This window comes from Cheilinus undulatus, linkage group 21 (assembly GCF_018320785.1).
Source record: "Cheilinus undulatus linkage group 21, ASM1832078v1, whole genome shotgun sequence".
NCBI lineage: Eukaryota > Metazoa > Chordata > Actinopteri > Labriformes > Labridae > Cheilinus > Cheilinus undulatus.
The window spans coordinates 17682758-17696521 of NC_054885.1; the positions used below are offsets into that span (position 1 = coordinate 17682758).

The 13764-nt window shown below is 39.5% G+C and overlaps 1 protein-coding gene across 7 annotated transcripts in view; it reads right to left on the reverse strand.

Moving 5' to 3' along the window:
- The window catches only part of svilc (supervillin c), a 37125-nt gene that overhangs the window by 5632 nt on the left and 17729 nt on the right, over positions 1-13764 (reverse strand). For 3 of the 7 annotated variants that reach the window (XM_041817308.1, XM_041817307.1, XM_041817302.1), the window contains 16 exons: positions 13560-13686; positions 10621-10668; positions 10439-10501; positions 8156-8239; positions 7958-8060; positions 7845-7877; positions 7554-7755; positions 4873-5039; positions 4673-4789; positions 4450-4586; positions 4059-4206; positions 3736-3881; positions 3479-3654; positions 1710-1854; positions 1317-1617; positions 1086-1225 (listed from right to left, as the gene is read on the reverse strand). In XM_041817308.1, coding sequence (XP_041673242.1) covers positions 1086-1225; positions 1317-1617; positions 1710-1854; positions 3479-3654; positions 3736-3881; positions 4059-4206; positions 4450-4586; positions 4673-4789; positions 4873-5039; positions 7554-7755; positions 7845-7877; positions 7958-8060; positions 8156-8239; positions 10439-10501; positions 10621-10668; positions 13560-13686 — 2137 coding nt within the window. The remainder of the gene's footprint in view (positions 1-1085; positions 1226-1316; positions 1618-1709; positions 1855-3478; positions 3655-3735; positions 3882-4058; positions 4207-4449; positions 4587-4672; positions 4790-4872; positions 5040-7553; positions 7756-7844; positions 7878-7957; positions 8061-8155; positions 8240-10438; positions 10502-10620; positions 10669-13559; positions 13687-13764) is intronic. The other 4 variants (XM_041817304.1, XM_041817303.1, XM_041817306.1 and 1 more) reach the window with 4 other exon arrangements.

Genomic DNA, 13764 nt, shown 5'->3' on the forward strand with positions numbered 1-13764 from the left:
ATTTTTTTACCATGACATAAATGTTGTTTTCAGGAAATCAAAACAAGCCAACCCTATTTTATTTGCTGATGGCACTGATTTACTTTTTTGGCTGGGGAAAATCTGTAGCTTTTGGAGGTGAGCACAGCAGAAATGACAAAATTAAGGCTATGATGTGACCCAAACAATTCATAATGGAATTAAAACAACAAAATTATTTTGTCTGGAAATAAACACAGATTTACACACATAAATTTCAACATGTGTAGTTCTTCAGGGGTCAATAATAGGCCCATTTTGTTTTATTTTTACATTAGGTGATCACAACAGAATGGGTAAATTGAGGCTATGATGTTACCTGAACAAGCTATAATGGTTTTCAAACTAATTAATTTGTGTTGTTTGGAAATCCTAAAATTAACACAGATGTTAAAAAATGTTGACAACATTACAGTGAAAAGAGTATATGAAAACACATTTCTAGGTATGATATCAGAGCACAAATCTGCTTGGAACCCAACATGTCTGCATTTAGACTGAGCCTTACTTCCTGAAGAAGGCTAGACACAGAAATGTGTCGAAGTCATTGATTTTAATTGGAGATGCACAGATATCGATACCAGTATTGGGTATCAGTGCTGATACTACATCCAAGTTCTCATATTGGTACTCTTGAAATATAGCAGACACTGTACTCAGTTTGTGATAACAGTCAAAGTTGGAGCCACGTCTGCAGTTTGTTATTATTTTGCCATAAATTAAGATGGAAAAAGTAGAGGAGAATGAAACTATGCACTGATAAATGATCAAGAGGAGGGATGAAGACCATCTACAAACTTTTATAATAATATTTAGAACAGCTATGGTACTATCACATACTCACATTTGTACATGGTAAAGGTGAGTGCCCAAATGTAAGTACTCATACTTACTACTCATACTTTAAGGACATGCCAGTTTTATAAAGGCTTTTTGCTTTTATGTAAAGAGCAGCACCTTGGTTTCTTGATATTTTTTCTGTATTTGTTCACAGACATACTACCAGTTTCGAGAAGCTGTCTAGCCTCTTGTTGTTTCATGTTCAGGGTATATTTTGAAGCTTGTACCTGTGACTCTTCCTGGTTATTCATCCCAATGGACAGGAAAGCTGCTGTGTCCCGCCCACTGACACTTGAGTGACGCCCCCTCCAGAGGAACAAGGCTGTGTTTTCTTTTTCCTTACATTCATCAGAGCCGTTGATTTTATCTACAGCAGAGAAGGACATGAGTGATTAAAATCACTTTACATCCGCATTAAAGAAACTTTTACGGCTGAATCTTCTGTAAATGTGACAGACCAACAGTGTTGATGCTGTACGTCCAGCGGATGACATAGGAGTCTCCTTCATGAAGCTGTCCCGTGCTCTCTATGACAGTTTCACTGTCCTCAAACTCCTGGACATGCCAGGTGTCCACAGCAACCGTTCTCAGCTCCATCTGATGTCCTTCCTCCAGTGTGATGACTCCATGCCCTCTCTGGACGTCAACACCAGCCAACATGTTATGTACCAAGCTGTCTTCTTGTAGCGACTCGCCCGACATCAGGGCTTTGGCGTCACAGGCACTCAGGAGGTCTGATGATGGGATAGATGGCACTGGCTGTGGAGACATTATGTGCATAAGTCTTATTTCCCTTGTTGGTATTTTCTAAGGTGCAAAATGACTTTAAAACGTTAATGAGTCAGTTAAACCTTCATCTCTTTGTTCCTGAAAGCTGCTTCATCTCTGACTCCGCTCTTTAATGTCCAGTCCAGGAACTTTTCCCGAAACAGAGCTGTCTCATTGTGCTCTGAGACACAGCCAAACAGCGCCCAATGGGGACGTCCCTCACCCCTCCTAGGGAAACAATTATGGGTTAGAGGACAAACCTCACAAATATAAACAAGGAACCCATTTTTCAGAGTGTACTGAAAGTAACTGTGAATTCATCTACATTGAAAATCATTGCTATATTGCCTCAGTGCCCCCGTAGCTATAATTATATAAACCTTACTTTTTTGACACAAAAATTTTACAAAAACACTTCTTTAATTTAAAAGTGAAAACAGATTTCTACAAAGTAATATCAATCAAACAAAAATAATAAAGTTAAAATAAGTGGCTGAATAAATATTCACTCCTTTTAAAGCGACTGACCTAGTTCAGCAGGGGGCCAGCCAATTGGTGCTAGTAGTCCGTGAAATAGGGATTACCTGAGTGCAGTGAATGTGTCTCAACTGATTATAGTATAAATACACCTGTGTCTGGAATATCCAGTCACTGGTTAATCAGTATCCCTGGCTACCATTACACCATGAAGACAAAAGGAACACTCCAAGCAACTCAGATAAAAGGTTACTGAAAAGTATAAGTCAGGGGATGGATACAAAAAAATATAAGGCACTGGAGACTGTTGCCCTAGTTCTTCACCAGTCAAAGCTTTATGGGAGAGAGGCAAAGAGAAAGCCACTGTTGAAGAAAACTCATTAAATTTACCTGGGGCATGTGGGAGAACCCATGACCAAGAGGATGAAAGTTATTTGATCTGATGAGACCAAAATGGTGCTTTTGGCCTTCAGACAAGACACCATGTTTGGCAGATACCAAACACTGCACATCACCACAAACACATGATCCACACTGTGAAGCATGGTGGTGGCAGCATCATGCTGTGGGGAGGCTTCTCAGCAGCCAGCCCTGGAAGACTTGTAAAAACAATGCTATAGATACTACCAAGAACAGGAGATGTAAATTATCCTGGGGAGTGTTCTAAAAATTGAGGTTGTGGGTGCTGCTAGATATGGACACAGGCCCATAAGGTCTGGGTGGATTAATATGAATACAGCAAAGTTCCTTGATTACAACCACAGGTTGGGACTCTAACCCTAACCCTACCAAAAACCTGTGATAAATAGAATAGCCAAACTATGTCACATAGATGTGTATCTTGTGCTTTTGTTCCTGCATGACAGTAAATCCCAGTAACCAGGCTGAAACAACTGCAGAAAAGCCTCACATTGGATTAATATCCATGGTTTTTCTGCACACTGTAGACACTCATGTTAACTCTCAGTGGAATAATGTTTGCACTCTGTGCTGCAAAAATCTGCCATGCTTGTCCACTTGTTTGAGAGTGCAAACAGCTGTCTCTTGCCAGCTGCAGCCTGTTCATGGTGGTGCTTGGATTTCACAGCATGTCTTGTGGACACAAAGCTGGATACTGAGCGTCCTCTGTGTGTGATGTAGATTTACAAGGCATTAGCACTGGTTTTATAGTCTGTAATAAATACTTTCTGTTGAGTTGTATAGTGCTGCTCCGTGCACAGTAGGCATAATTCTGTATGTTGGCCCTGCTTTTATTGTGTCAGATCAAAATGTTCACTCTGTATGCCTCTGTTGGTGTAATGAGTCCTGATACTGATGTGCTGTTTTTCTTTATGAAGTATGGACTAAAAGCTTTAACTCTGCAGGGTGAACTCACAGCGGTATGCTGGGGTTACTCTGTGTGGGATCCAGTGGATTGACTTGACAGTTGCTGTAGTCATACGCTCCGACCCACACTTGGTGAGTCAGCTGGAGAGCAACGTCCATCCTGCTGAGGGAAACATCCTGCCCGGTCCACAGGTACAGCTCACTGCCGAAATCAAACACCAGGGCCTGGAAGCACACAAATGATCCATTAAGAAGCATTGTATCTTTCTAAAACAGAATGATAAAGTAGAGGAAGAATCATCAGACCTCATCAGAGCCCAGCAGGGACACGGTTGGGATGGAGGCCCAGGCCTGTCCATGAGGGACCAGCCTGTTCTCCACCAGTCTGTACACACAGTTGGCCTCTGCTATGCCTCTCTCAAAGAGCTCATCCTCCTCTTCTGCACTGGCTCCTGAGGGAAGAAGAGACAAGCTGTACAGTCTATCTGTTTGACATGAAAACATAAATTAATGTCTTGCAGTCCAGTAGGCACAGTTTAGTACCATAATATCACTTGTATGTTTTTTTCTTTACAAAAGCTTATTAGCTAAAAACAGTAGTATTTAAATCTGACATATGGACCTCTTACCTCTGTATTGTGTCCGTCCTCCCAGAAGGCTCCAGAAGTCTGCAGCTAGGCTGCTGTCACAGTTAAGTCCCTCCTCCAGGTGGACGATGTTTGTGGCCTGACAGCTGAGATCTTTCTGACTCTGGATGAATGATGCCAGCTCAGAGGCCTAGAAATAAACAAAATACTTTTGACAACAGCTGCAGAACAAGCATATGGAGTTACTTCTTATTTAACTTGCATTTCTAGCTCGTAATGATACCTAATAAGGGACAATAACACATTTTCCAACAATTTCACAAATTTCACACTTCAAAGCACAGGGCATCTTATACCCTGGCACTCTGTCATTTCATGCCATCATCTTAAAAAATGAAAACTAAAAACTTCAAGATTATGTTCTCTGTAGTACCTTGGCTTTCTCCTGTTCATTGGCAAACTCTCCACTCCAAAGGATGCAATGCTCCGGGGTCACCAGCAGGAAGCAGTCTCCACTGTTCAGTGAACGCACTGAAGGCTCCACCAGGCGTACCTGTACATGCCGCCTACCTGTCCCCACAGGCACCAGTTAATATAAAAAACCTGACCAGAAAGACATCACCCAATAAACCAAATAAAACCAAATCTTTTCTGACCTTTGATGTGGATGAGCATCAGGCTGCTGAAGGGAGGATATGACTTTGTAGTTGCAGCCTCAGAGGAAGAGATGAGGTCCTCAGCCCTGGTTGGATGGGAATCTGAGTTCTTAGACTCTGTGTCAACGGAAAATAATCAATAAGGAAGCTGAAGAAAGCAGACCAAGAAGGAATATAGGACATAAAATACTGCCACTCACTGTTCTCAGTCTGCATCCTCTCCTCTGAAACTATGTTGGCTCTCTCCCCCATGAAGTCCTGCCTGATGTCCTCCCTCGCAGCCAGAGCCCTTAGAGGGTTTCTGGAGCCCTGGGTTCGACGGGACGGACGCACCGACCGCCGGTGTTCTGCTACTGCTGAGGTCAGCCTAGACCAAATACATAATACATCTGGTTTAGGAGGGACAGCTGTGATGAGAGGACATGGTCTTACCTAAGTAAAAGTAGACAAATCACTGTAGAAACATGCTCCAAGTCAAAAGACCCTTATCAACAAAGAAACTGTGGTAAAAGTAGCAGAGTATGATTGATAAACAGTACCTAAAGATATATACAAATTAAAGAGCTTCAGCAGAAAATCACATGACTGCTGTTGTACTAAATATTTTTAAAATACTGGCCAGGACTCCCTTATAAAAGAGATTTTTTTTAATCTCAATGGGAAAATGTAAAATAAAGTCAAATATATAAAAATAGAAATGCTGTTACTTGCCTTCATTGAACTTAATTTTTTATTGTTGTTTTTTTTCATTTTGGGGGGGGTTTATGGCTATACCAATAGAGGAGGAAGGTGGAAATAGAATGAGAAAGTGGGGATTAATATTGCAGGAAACATGTTCCCTCCTTCTTGGCTGCCTTATTTTGGGGGATGGGTGAAAGACTGTCTCAACCCCATCGGGAGGGCTGTGCCTCTAGGTTATACAGTATGGTTCAAAGTATGTCTAGCCCCCCTCTTGATTGATTGATGCTTGATGAGCTAAAAGGGCATCTGAGGGGAGGAACTGGGGATGAAAATACCTGACAGGTCCTGACAGTCTGCGATTGATAGAATTCATGACTCTTCTTTCTGTGTGAGACACGGGAACTTCAATTTAAAGTTTTCCATCAATTACATCTCTGTAGAAGCAGACTTGCCAAGTCATACACTGAAGCCGATCCCACCTGTCAGAGGTGTCACTGCCACTCTGTACCACGTGGTCCTCTCCTGCTGGGCAATTGCCCCATTTTGGCTCTCAACATCTGAAACTCTCATACATCTACTCCATGTGTAGCTGCCATGTTTGGTAAGGCTCTTTAGAGCTTACTGTTGATATTGTCTTAAATACTGATGATGTCTGACTCTACACTCCAGTACACCATAATGACAACATGAAAACCAAGTTTTAGATTATTTTTTTGATTTATGAAAAAGAAAAACTGCAGTATCACATTGACATAAGTATTCAGACTCTTTCCTCAGTACTTAGTTGAAACATCTTTGGCAGCAATTAAACCCCTAAGTGTTTTTGAATGTGACACAACAAGCATTGAACACCTGGAATGGGGAATTTTCTGCCATTCTTAATTACATATAGTCTGTCAGCCCTTTCCAGGTCCCTCAAGAGATGTCCGATTGAGTTTAAGTCAGGGCTCTGGCTGAGCCACTCTAGAACATCCACAGAGTCGTCCCTAATTCACTCCTGTGTTGTCTTTTCTGTGCTTAGGGTCTTTGTCATGTTTGAAGGTGAACCTTGAGCCCAGTCTGAGGTCCTAAATACTGTCGAACAGGTTTTCATTGAGGATATCTCAGCTTTCCCTCGACCCAGACCTGTCTCTCTGTCCCTGCTGCTGAAAACCCCCCCCACAGCATGATGCTGCCACCACTATGCATCACTGTTGGAGTGGTATTAGGCAGGTGATGAGCAGTGCCTGGTTTCCTCCAGACATAACATTTAGAACTGAGGCCAAAACTGAGTTCAATCTTGGTTTCATCAGACCAGAGAATCTTGTTTCTCACATTCTAAGAGTCCTTCAATACTTTTCTTTTCTGCAAACTCCAAGCAGGCATTTATGTCTTTTGCACTGAGGAGAGGCCTCCATCTAACCACTCTGCCATATAGCCCTGATCAGTGGAAGGTTGCAGTGATGTTTGTTCTTCTGGAACTTGGTCCCATCTCCACACAGGATCTCTGGAGCTCAGTCAGAGTGACCATCGGGTCCTTGGTCAACTCTCTTTCTTAGGCCCTTCTCCCTGATTACTCTGTTTGGTTAGGTTACCAGCACTTGGAAAAGTCCTTGTTGTACCAAACTTTTTCCATTTGAGAATCATGGAGGCCACTGTATTCCAGGGAACCTTCAGTACAGCAAAATTTTTTAGTTCCTCAGGTCTGTGCCTTGCAACAATCTGGTCTCTGCACTCCACATGCAGTTCCTTTGACCTCATGGCTTGGTTTTTGCTCTGATTTACATTGTCAGCTGTGAGGCCTTGTAAAGAGAGGCATGGGGCTTTCCGAATCATGCCCAATCAATTTATTTTACTACAGGTGGACTCCTATCGAGGTTGAGAAAGATCTCAGCAACAATCAAGAGAAGTGGGAAGAATCTGAGCTAAATTTCAAGTGTTGTTGCAAAGGGTCAAAATATGTCGATGTGATATTTCAGTTTTTTCTGTTAATAAATTTGCAAAGGCGTCTGACATCACAGAAAATACCTCTGCCATACCAAACCCAATAATAAACTCAATGTCAAAGGGAAGTCATACATTTTTGATTTACTAGTGATTATGAATTCATCTAGAAACAACCCTCAGAGCATTTTTGTGTCTATGTACCACATCTTTAAAGATAATCATAATAATGTGATCCAGGCTGATAATACTACTGCTATGGTAAAAGGAGGCTCACATTGGTGTGTTGGTCTGGCAGAGGATTCCAAGGTCCTGCTCGCTCTCTGTCACAGTGGCATCTCCACATGGAGGAAGGGCACAGGCAGATGGAGGCGACTGATCTCTGCAAAGATCTCCATCAAAAGCGCTTGATTCGTCTGCAAGCGTCTCCTCTTCCATCTCAGGTGGAGACATTGGGGCTGGAGAGCTCTGTGGAGCTGCTGAAAGGGATGTGACATATCACTGTAGTGTAGAGGTTAATACGAAGAGTTTAATGGTTTCTTTCAGCTGGATTTTACATGATCTTTACCTTCAGAGGGCATCAAAGACTGCAAGGTGGTTTCTGTAAGGCAAACAGAACAAACCCTTAAAGAGACGATACTGCAGAGACATTTTATCGCATAAAAATAGTCCTGCTCTAACCTTCATCTGCACATGTTAGAGCATCTATGGATGGTGTTTCTTCCTCATAGGCATTTATTTCTTTGGCTTTCTCTGTCTCAGGCTCATCCTCAGCTCCTTTAGCCTGTACAGAAGCGGATGTATTAAAGTGAGACAAAGATGAGCTCTTCTGCAGATTTTTGAGTGGAAAACATTAAAACATTTAAAAGTAATACCAGCCTGTGTCACCTTCTGTCTCCACTGCGGCTGGTTCAGATTCTTGGTAGGAGAGGAAACCTCCTGTGCCTCGAAGGAGAGATTCGTCTGACAAAGTATATAAAGAAAAACATGGTTGGTAAGGTTCTGGGGAAGACTTGAGTACAGGAGGGAAGACATGCATGACCAAGGGAAAAGAAGATGAAAAAAAAAAAAAACAGGTTGTATGAGTTAGTTTTATGTAAGGCAGTTACCTCTGAGTTACCAGGGCAGATCTGATCTAAGACTTAAGACAGGATTAATGTAAATAACGGTTCTACGATATCAAACAGCAAAAGTATGGCGCTGGCAGAGACTGTAATGTTTAACTAATCAGAGCTTACAAGTTACCAGCAGTGGTTGTTCCAGGGAATTGTTATCTTTATCTCTTTTTTATCAGTTCAGCACTGGAGTTATCATACATGTCTCCGAAAGGTCAGTGTAGTTATGATTTTTGTGATGAATTATATAGTATCATTAGATATTGAATTGTATCATGTCATTTTGTATTGAACTGTGTCATTTCACATGTTTCTCATGGTATTGTATGATATGATGTGGTTTTGTATTGTGTTGTGGAGTTTCATGTGGTATCAAAGCACTTATCATGTCTCATTATATTACACTGTATTATTTATTTTGTACTGTCATTTTGTACCATGTCATATTGTACTTTGTTTCATTGTTCTCCTCTCCTATCCTATCCTATCGTAGCTTATTCTTTAGTATCATATATAATCATACCTAACCTTTTTGTACTATACCCTATCGTATGGTACTGTGTATCTGTCAAATTGTATCATATCATATAGTGTCTCATTGCAACGTACTCTATCATACCATACCATACACTATGCTATTGTATTGTATTGAATCGTACCATATTGTATCATACCTTGATGTATCCTATCATATTGTATCAGATCAAACTGTGTCCTATTATCTATTATCCTATTGCCATACAGTATTATAAAGTATCCAATCAAACCATACCATACCTAACCCAACAGTATTGTGTCATACTGTACCATACCCATGCTCTATGCCATCATATCATATTGTATCGTACTGTATCATACCCTACCCTGCCCTAGCATATCGTATCCATTGTATCGTATTGTATCATATCACACAGTATCATATCGTATCATACCTTACCCTTTTTTACTATAGCCTATTATTTGGTGCCTTATGGTATTTTGAATTTTTTATTGTATCAAATAGTATCTCATTGTAATGTATATTTTCATACCATACCATACCATACCGTACAATACCATACCCTCCCTTAATGTATTGTATTGTATCATAGTGTATCTTAAAGTATCTAAACTTAACTTACCCTACACTACCATATTGTATCATATTGTATTAAATCAAACCATAACATAGCGTATCATACCATACCCTACTCTATGCCATTGTATCATATTGTATTGTTTAGTATCATTTTGTTTAGTATTGTGTTGTACCCTACCCTACCATATTGTATGGTATTGTGCCATATTGTACTGTGATGTATTATAATATATCTCATGCTTTGTTTTACTATTTTTACAATATTGTTGTCTACTGTATTGCATTGTGTCTCATCTATGGTATGGTTTTGTAGTTTGTTATTTAGAATATGTCATATCAAATCACACACTGTGATATTAATTTGCTTTGTATCAATAATCATATCATTTAGTATGTCATTGTATCATGTTGCATTTTCTCTTATAATACTATATGGAATCATATCATTTTGCCTCTTGTTTCATTTTATATTTAAATGTAGCAGGTCTCATATTCTATTGTATCCTATGGTGTGACATGGTGTGCATTAATTTATATAATTTGTTTTGTATCATGAGTTTTATTATGTCTCATTATACCGTGTCATAACATGGCTCATCATATCATATGGCAAGAACAACGTGTTGCTGATTCCATCATTATAAATTGTACTAGTTTTATGTACTATCTGAAGTTAAATGCAATAATGTACATAAAACTTTCGGAGGAAAAGACTTTTTTTTTTTTAAATTCTATAAAGGTAAAAAAAAAAAGAAGAAAGAAAAAAACATTCAGAAGAATGTTAAGTGTTAGGGGAACAAAACCAACAAACAACATGGAGACTTGGGAATTGATGTAGATCACTTCTAAGAAAAATGGGACTTGTTAGTAAATTTTCACCTGCCAACTGTGAAACTTTTTACTGCATACAGAACACTGCAAACCAAAAAAGCAGTGGTTACACAGCCATGCAGCTGCTCAGACTATTACCTGGTTGAAACACATGATATATTGGGGTGTACCGCTAGAAAAGACAGAGGCAAAGACAGGTTCCTGCGAGAGAAGAGGAGTTAGAACAGAGAGAAAGGAGGCAGGCTAAAGCTGTTGTAAAATTAGTAATGGAGATAAATAATGAGGAGTTCTGGATTTTAAAGCACAAGGTAGAGACTTACCCAGCACTGAGGGATGACACTCTCTACACATGCAGTATCTGTCTCTTCCTATGGAGGGCAGCAGGGGACAAATAAGGAATAAATAAAAAGAATAACAGGGAAATTTAAAATATGCCACTTTATGTCAAATTATATCGGAGACTGAGCATGAGTGAGAGACAGAGCGTGGAAAAAATGTGTTTATTTATAAAGACATACTTTCATGTGCACACTGCTCTGTACCTGCTGCACACCTGAGGTTAAAAGGTCTTTAAGGTGTAACATTTTACCACCAGAATAATAATCTGTTACAATTCTCATGTTGTTATAAGACAATCCATCACAGTTCATAAACATTAGCTGGCTGGCCAGTAGGTTTAATGTCTGATCTGATATCTAGATATTTAGCACCTCACAAATCCAGAGCACTGCGGGTAAGAGATGGTACGTATCTGGTTTCACTGGAACCACAATTATACCATCTATCCTACACAACTTCTTCTACTTCTGGATATGAACATCACAGGCAGAGTGAACCCAACAACCCTCTGTCAGGCCACCGTACTCCATTTCTAGACAATTTAGATCATAATGCTGCAAAACCCTGCAGGAGGTGGGGAAATATGAGTCGAGCTGTTTTAAGAACGTTGAAATTTTTGCGATTCCAGAAGAGTTATTTCCCCTCCCTTGTAAGCAACTTGCAAACAACTCACAGATTATTCTAGGATTACAAGCAGCATTAACAAGGACAGCCATTTTTAACAGATTTTCTCCTTCATTATGTGAAGTTCATCCATGAAAGCAAAACAGGGGTTTTCATTCTAATGCATACTAATGTAGATCAGAGAAGCAGTAATTGGAGTCCATCACAAGTGAGTCGTCAGTGTTAGGGTAACGCGTTAGTTTTGCAATTCAAGTAATCTGGTATAAATAACATTCTTCATAGCCATTACTGCAAAAAACAGCCCTATTTCCCTTTCCCCTTTGACATGCAAAACAAAGACTCTAAAGCATCTGCAAGGTTTCTGTTTCTTTCCTTTTGGCATGTAGCTGCATGCCAGTGGAAAGTAAACAACTGTGTCAGAGCACTAGCAGATTGAACTAATGAGAAATTTATGCAGATATTTACAACCGTTACTTTGCCTATAAAAATCGTCCCATATCAGCTGTAAGTGTTGGCCATGCTAACAATTCATTTGTGGAGTTTTAGGTCGGACCAACAGACCTACGTCAGCTGAAGTCATTTTCTTAATTCATCATCATTCCTTACACTTCAAAGTTTGTTTTAAAGAATGAAATGTGTATATTTGTTCAACCTCAAGTTCTACATTGTGAGTTTTAAGGACTAAAGTTTAAGGTTTGAACTACATTCCACTATTAGTATCGTTTATAAATATTCTGTAATCTGTATATCGGATATTAGCAAAATCCAATATCGTGCATTATAGTCATTAATAGAGTTATCCCCGTTTTTCTGAAATTTTAACAAAAGGGACAAGAACATAATAACAAAACGTAAGGCTGTTCTAGGATTGCTCTTTGGCCCCAGAGCCTTTTCAAGAAACCATTCAGAGTTACATACATCCTGTGCGTAATGCACAAGGCTGTTGTGTATGTTGTGCAAAACTGTATGCTTCTGCCCTGTTTGTTGCTGCATTGTAGGCAGAGCTCTTTATGGTTACCACACTGGTCACTCTACTATTAGTCTGCAGAGTTACAGGCTATGGGCTCTTGACTTTACTGTGTAATGGCAGTAGTGTTCACACATACAAAGACTTCAGACTTCAGCTGGCTGCATGCTGGTTTTTACAACTGACATGTACAACAAAAAGTTAAAGTGTTCAAATTTTTGACAACAAAGAAGTACTTCTACATGCTTTTTTCTCTGTAGGTAGCCAAGTAATGTAACCAGTTACTTTTAAAAGCAATGCTACTCAAAACAGTTAGCAGCAAAACACTATTAAGATAAAGCAGCTGAACAGCAGTTTTCAGGATTTCGTACTGCTTCTTTTTGTTGCAGGATTTGGTGTAACATGCAACTTTCATGGGCTATGGCAAGAGATACAAATTACAAGAGAAATCAAGGATTTTTCTGGCTTTCAGAAATGCTAGAAAATTTCCCAGGTCATTTACATAGACAACAACAAAATATTGTGTTTAGTATACTGTCTATAGCATAGGAGTAGTCATTTCTTTTAATTAATGTAGGCATTTCCTAGATATTGTAGCTTTAATTTCAGTACATAAAAACATCAAATCAGTGAGCCTAGGTCTATGCACACAGAGATGTTAAAGATTCTAAAACAACCTTTGTGATGTATTATACGGCTTTCAAATTTTACTATTGCCTGAAAAAAGAAAAAAATTGACTCAGTGGATGAATATTGAAATTTCATTCATGCCTCTTAAAAAATAACTGTCCATTATAGTCTCATTTCTGATCTGCAGTAAAGCTAATAAATACACTGAAAAGGAAACATTTTTATGCAGCATTTGACAACCCCAAGTTGCATTTGCAGATTATTTCCTAGGCTGAATAAAGGGAATATATGTACATGTAGCAATGGATTAACTTGCTTGTGCAGCTCTATTGGTCTGACTGATAGGTATTACCTGAAAGCCACCTACAGGAAGATACATATGAACATTTATCTTCTGAATGAAATGCACTCCTTTGATCACATATCTGTTGCAGCACATTGCAAAAAATTCTGATGAATGGCTGTCTTCTAGAAACAAAAACTGAGTCAAATCCTCTACTGCTGCTCTGTCACCATTCTACTGACCATTAAACCTCTCTCTCTGCTGAAAGTCTGAAACCCACCGGCTCCAAACAGGATTAGAGATTATGGAGGGGAAAAGCTGTGGTAATTACAAAGAGTTGTCCCTTAACAGACAAGAGCAGCTGCTTAGTCACTGTAATGTGCTTACATCACGGTGATGCGTCCTTTGTCTTTTACCTTACATGAGTTGTTATTTGTCATCTCCTCTGGTTTGGTGGTGTTATCTTCTGTTGTAACCTGAACATTCACTGTCGCTGCTGTTTCTTCATTTATCTTCTTCACACTTTCCTCCTCAATTTGGTGCCTTTTGGAAGGATCACATAAAACATAAATCATATCAAAAACAAAAACAAATGGTATTGAAGTGCAGTAAGCAGTGTTG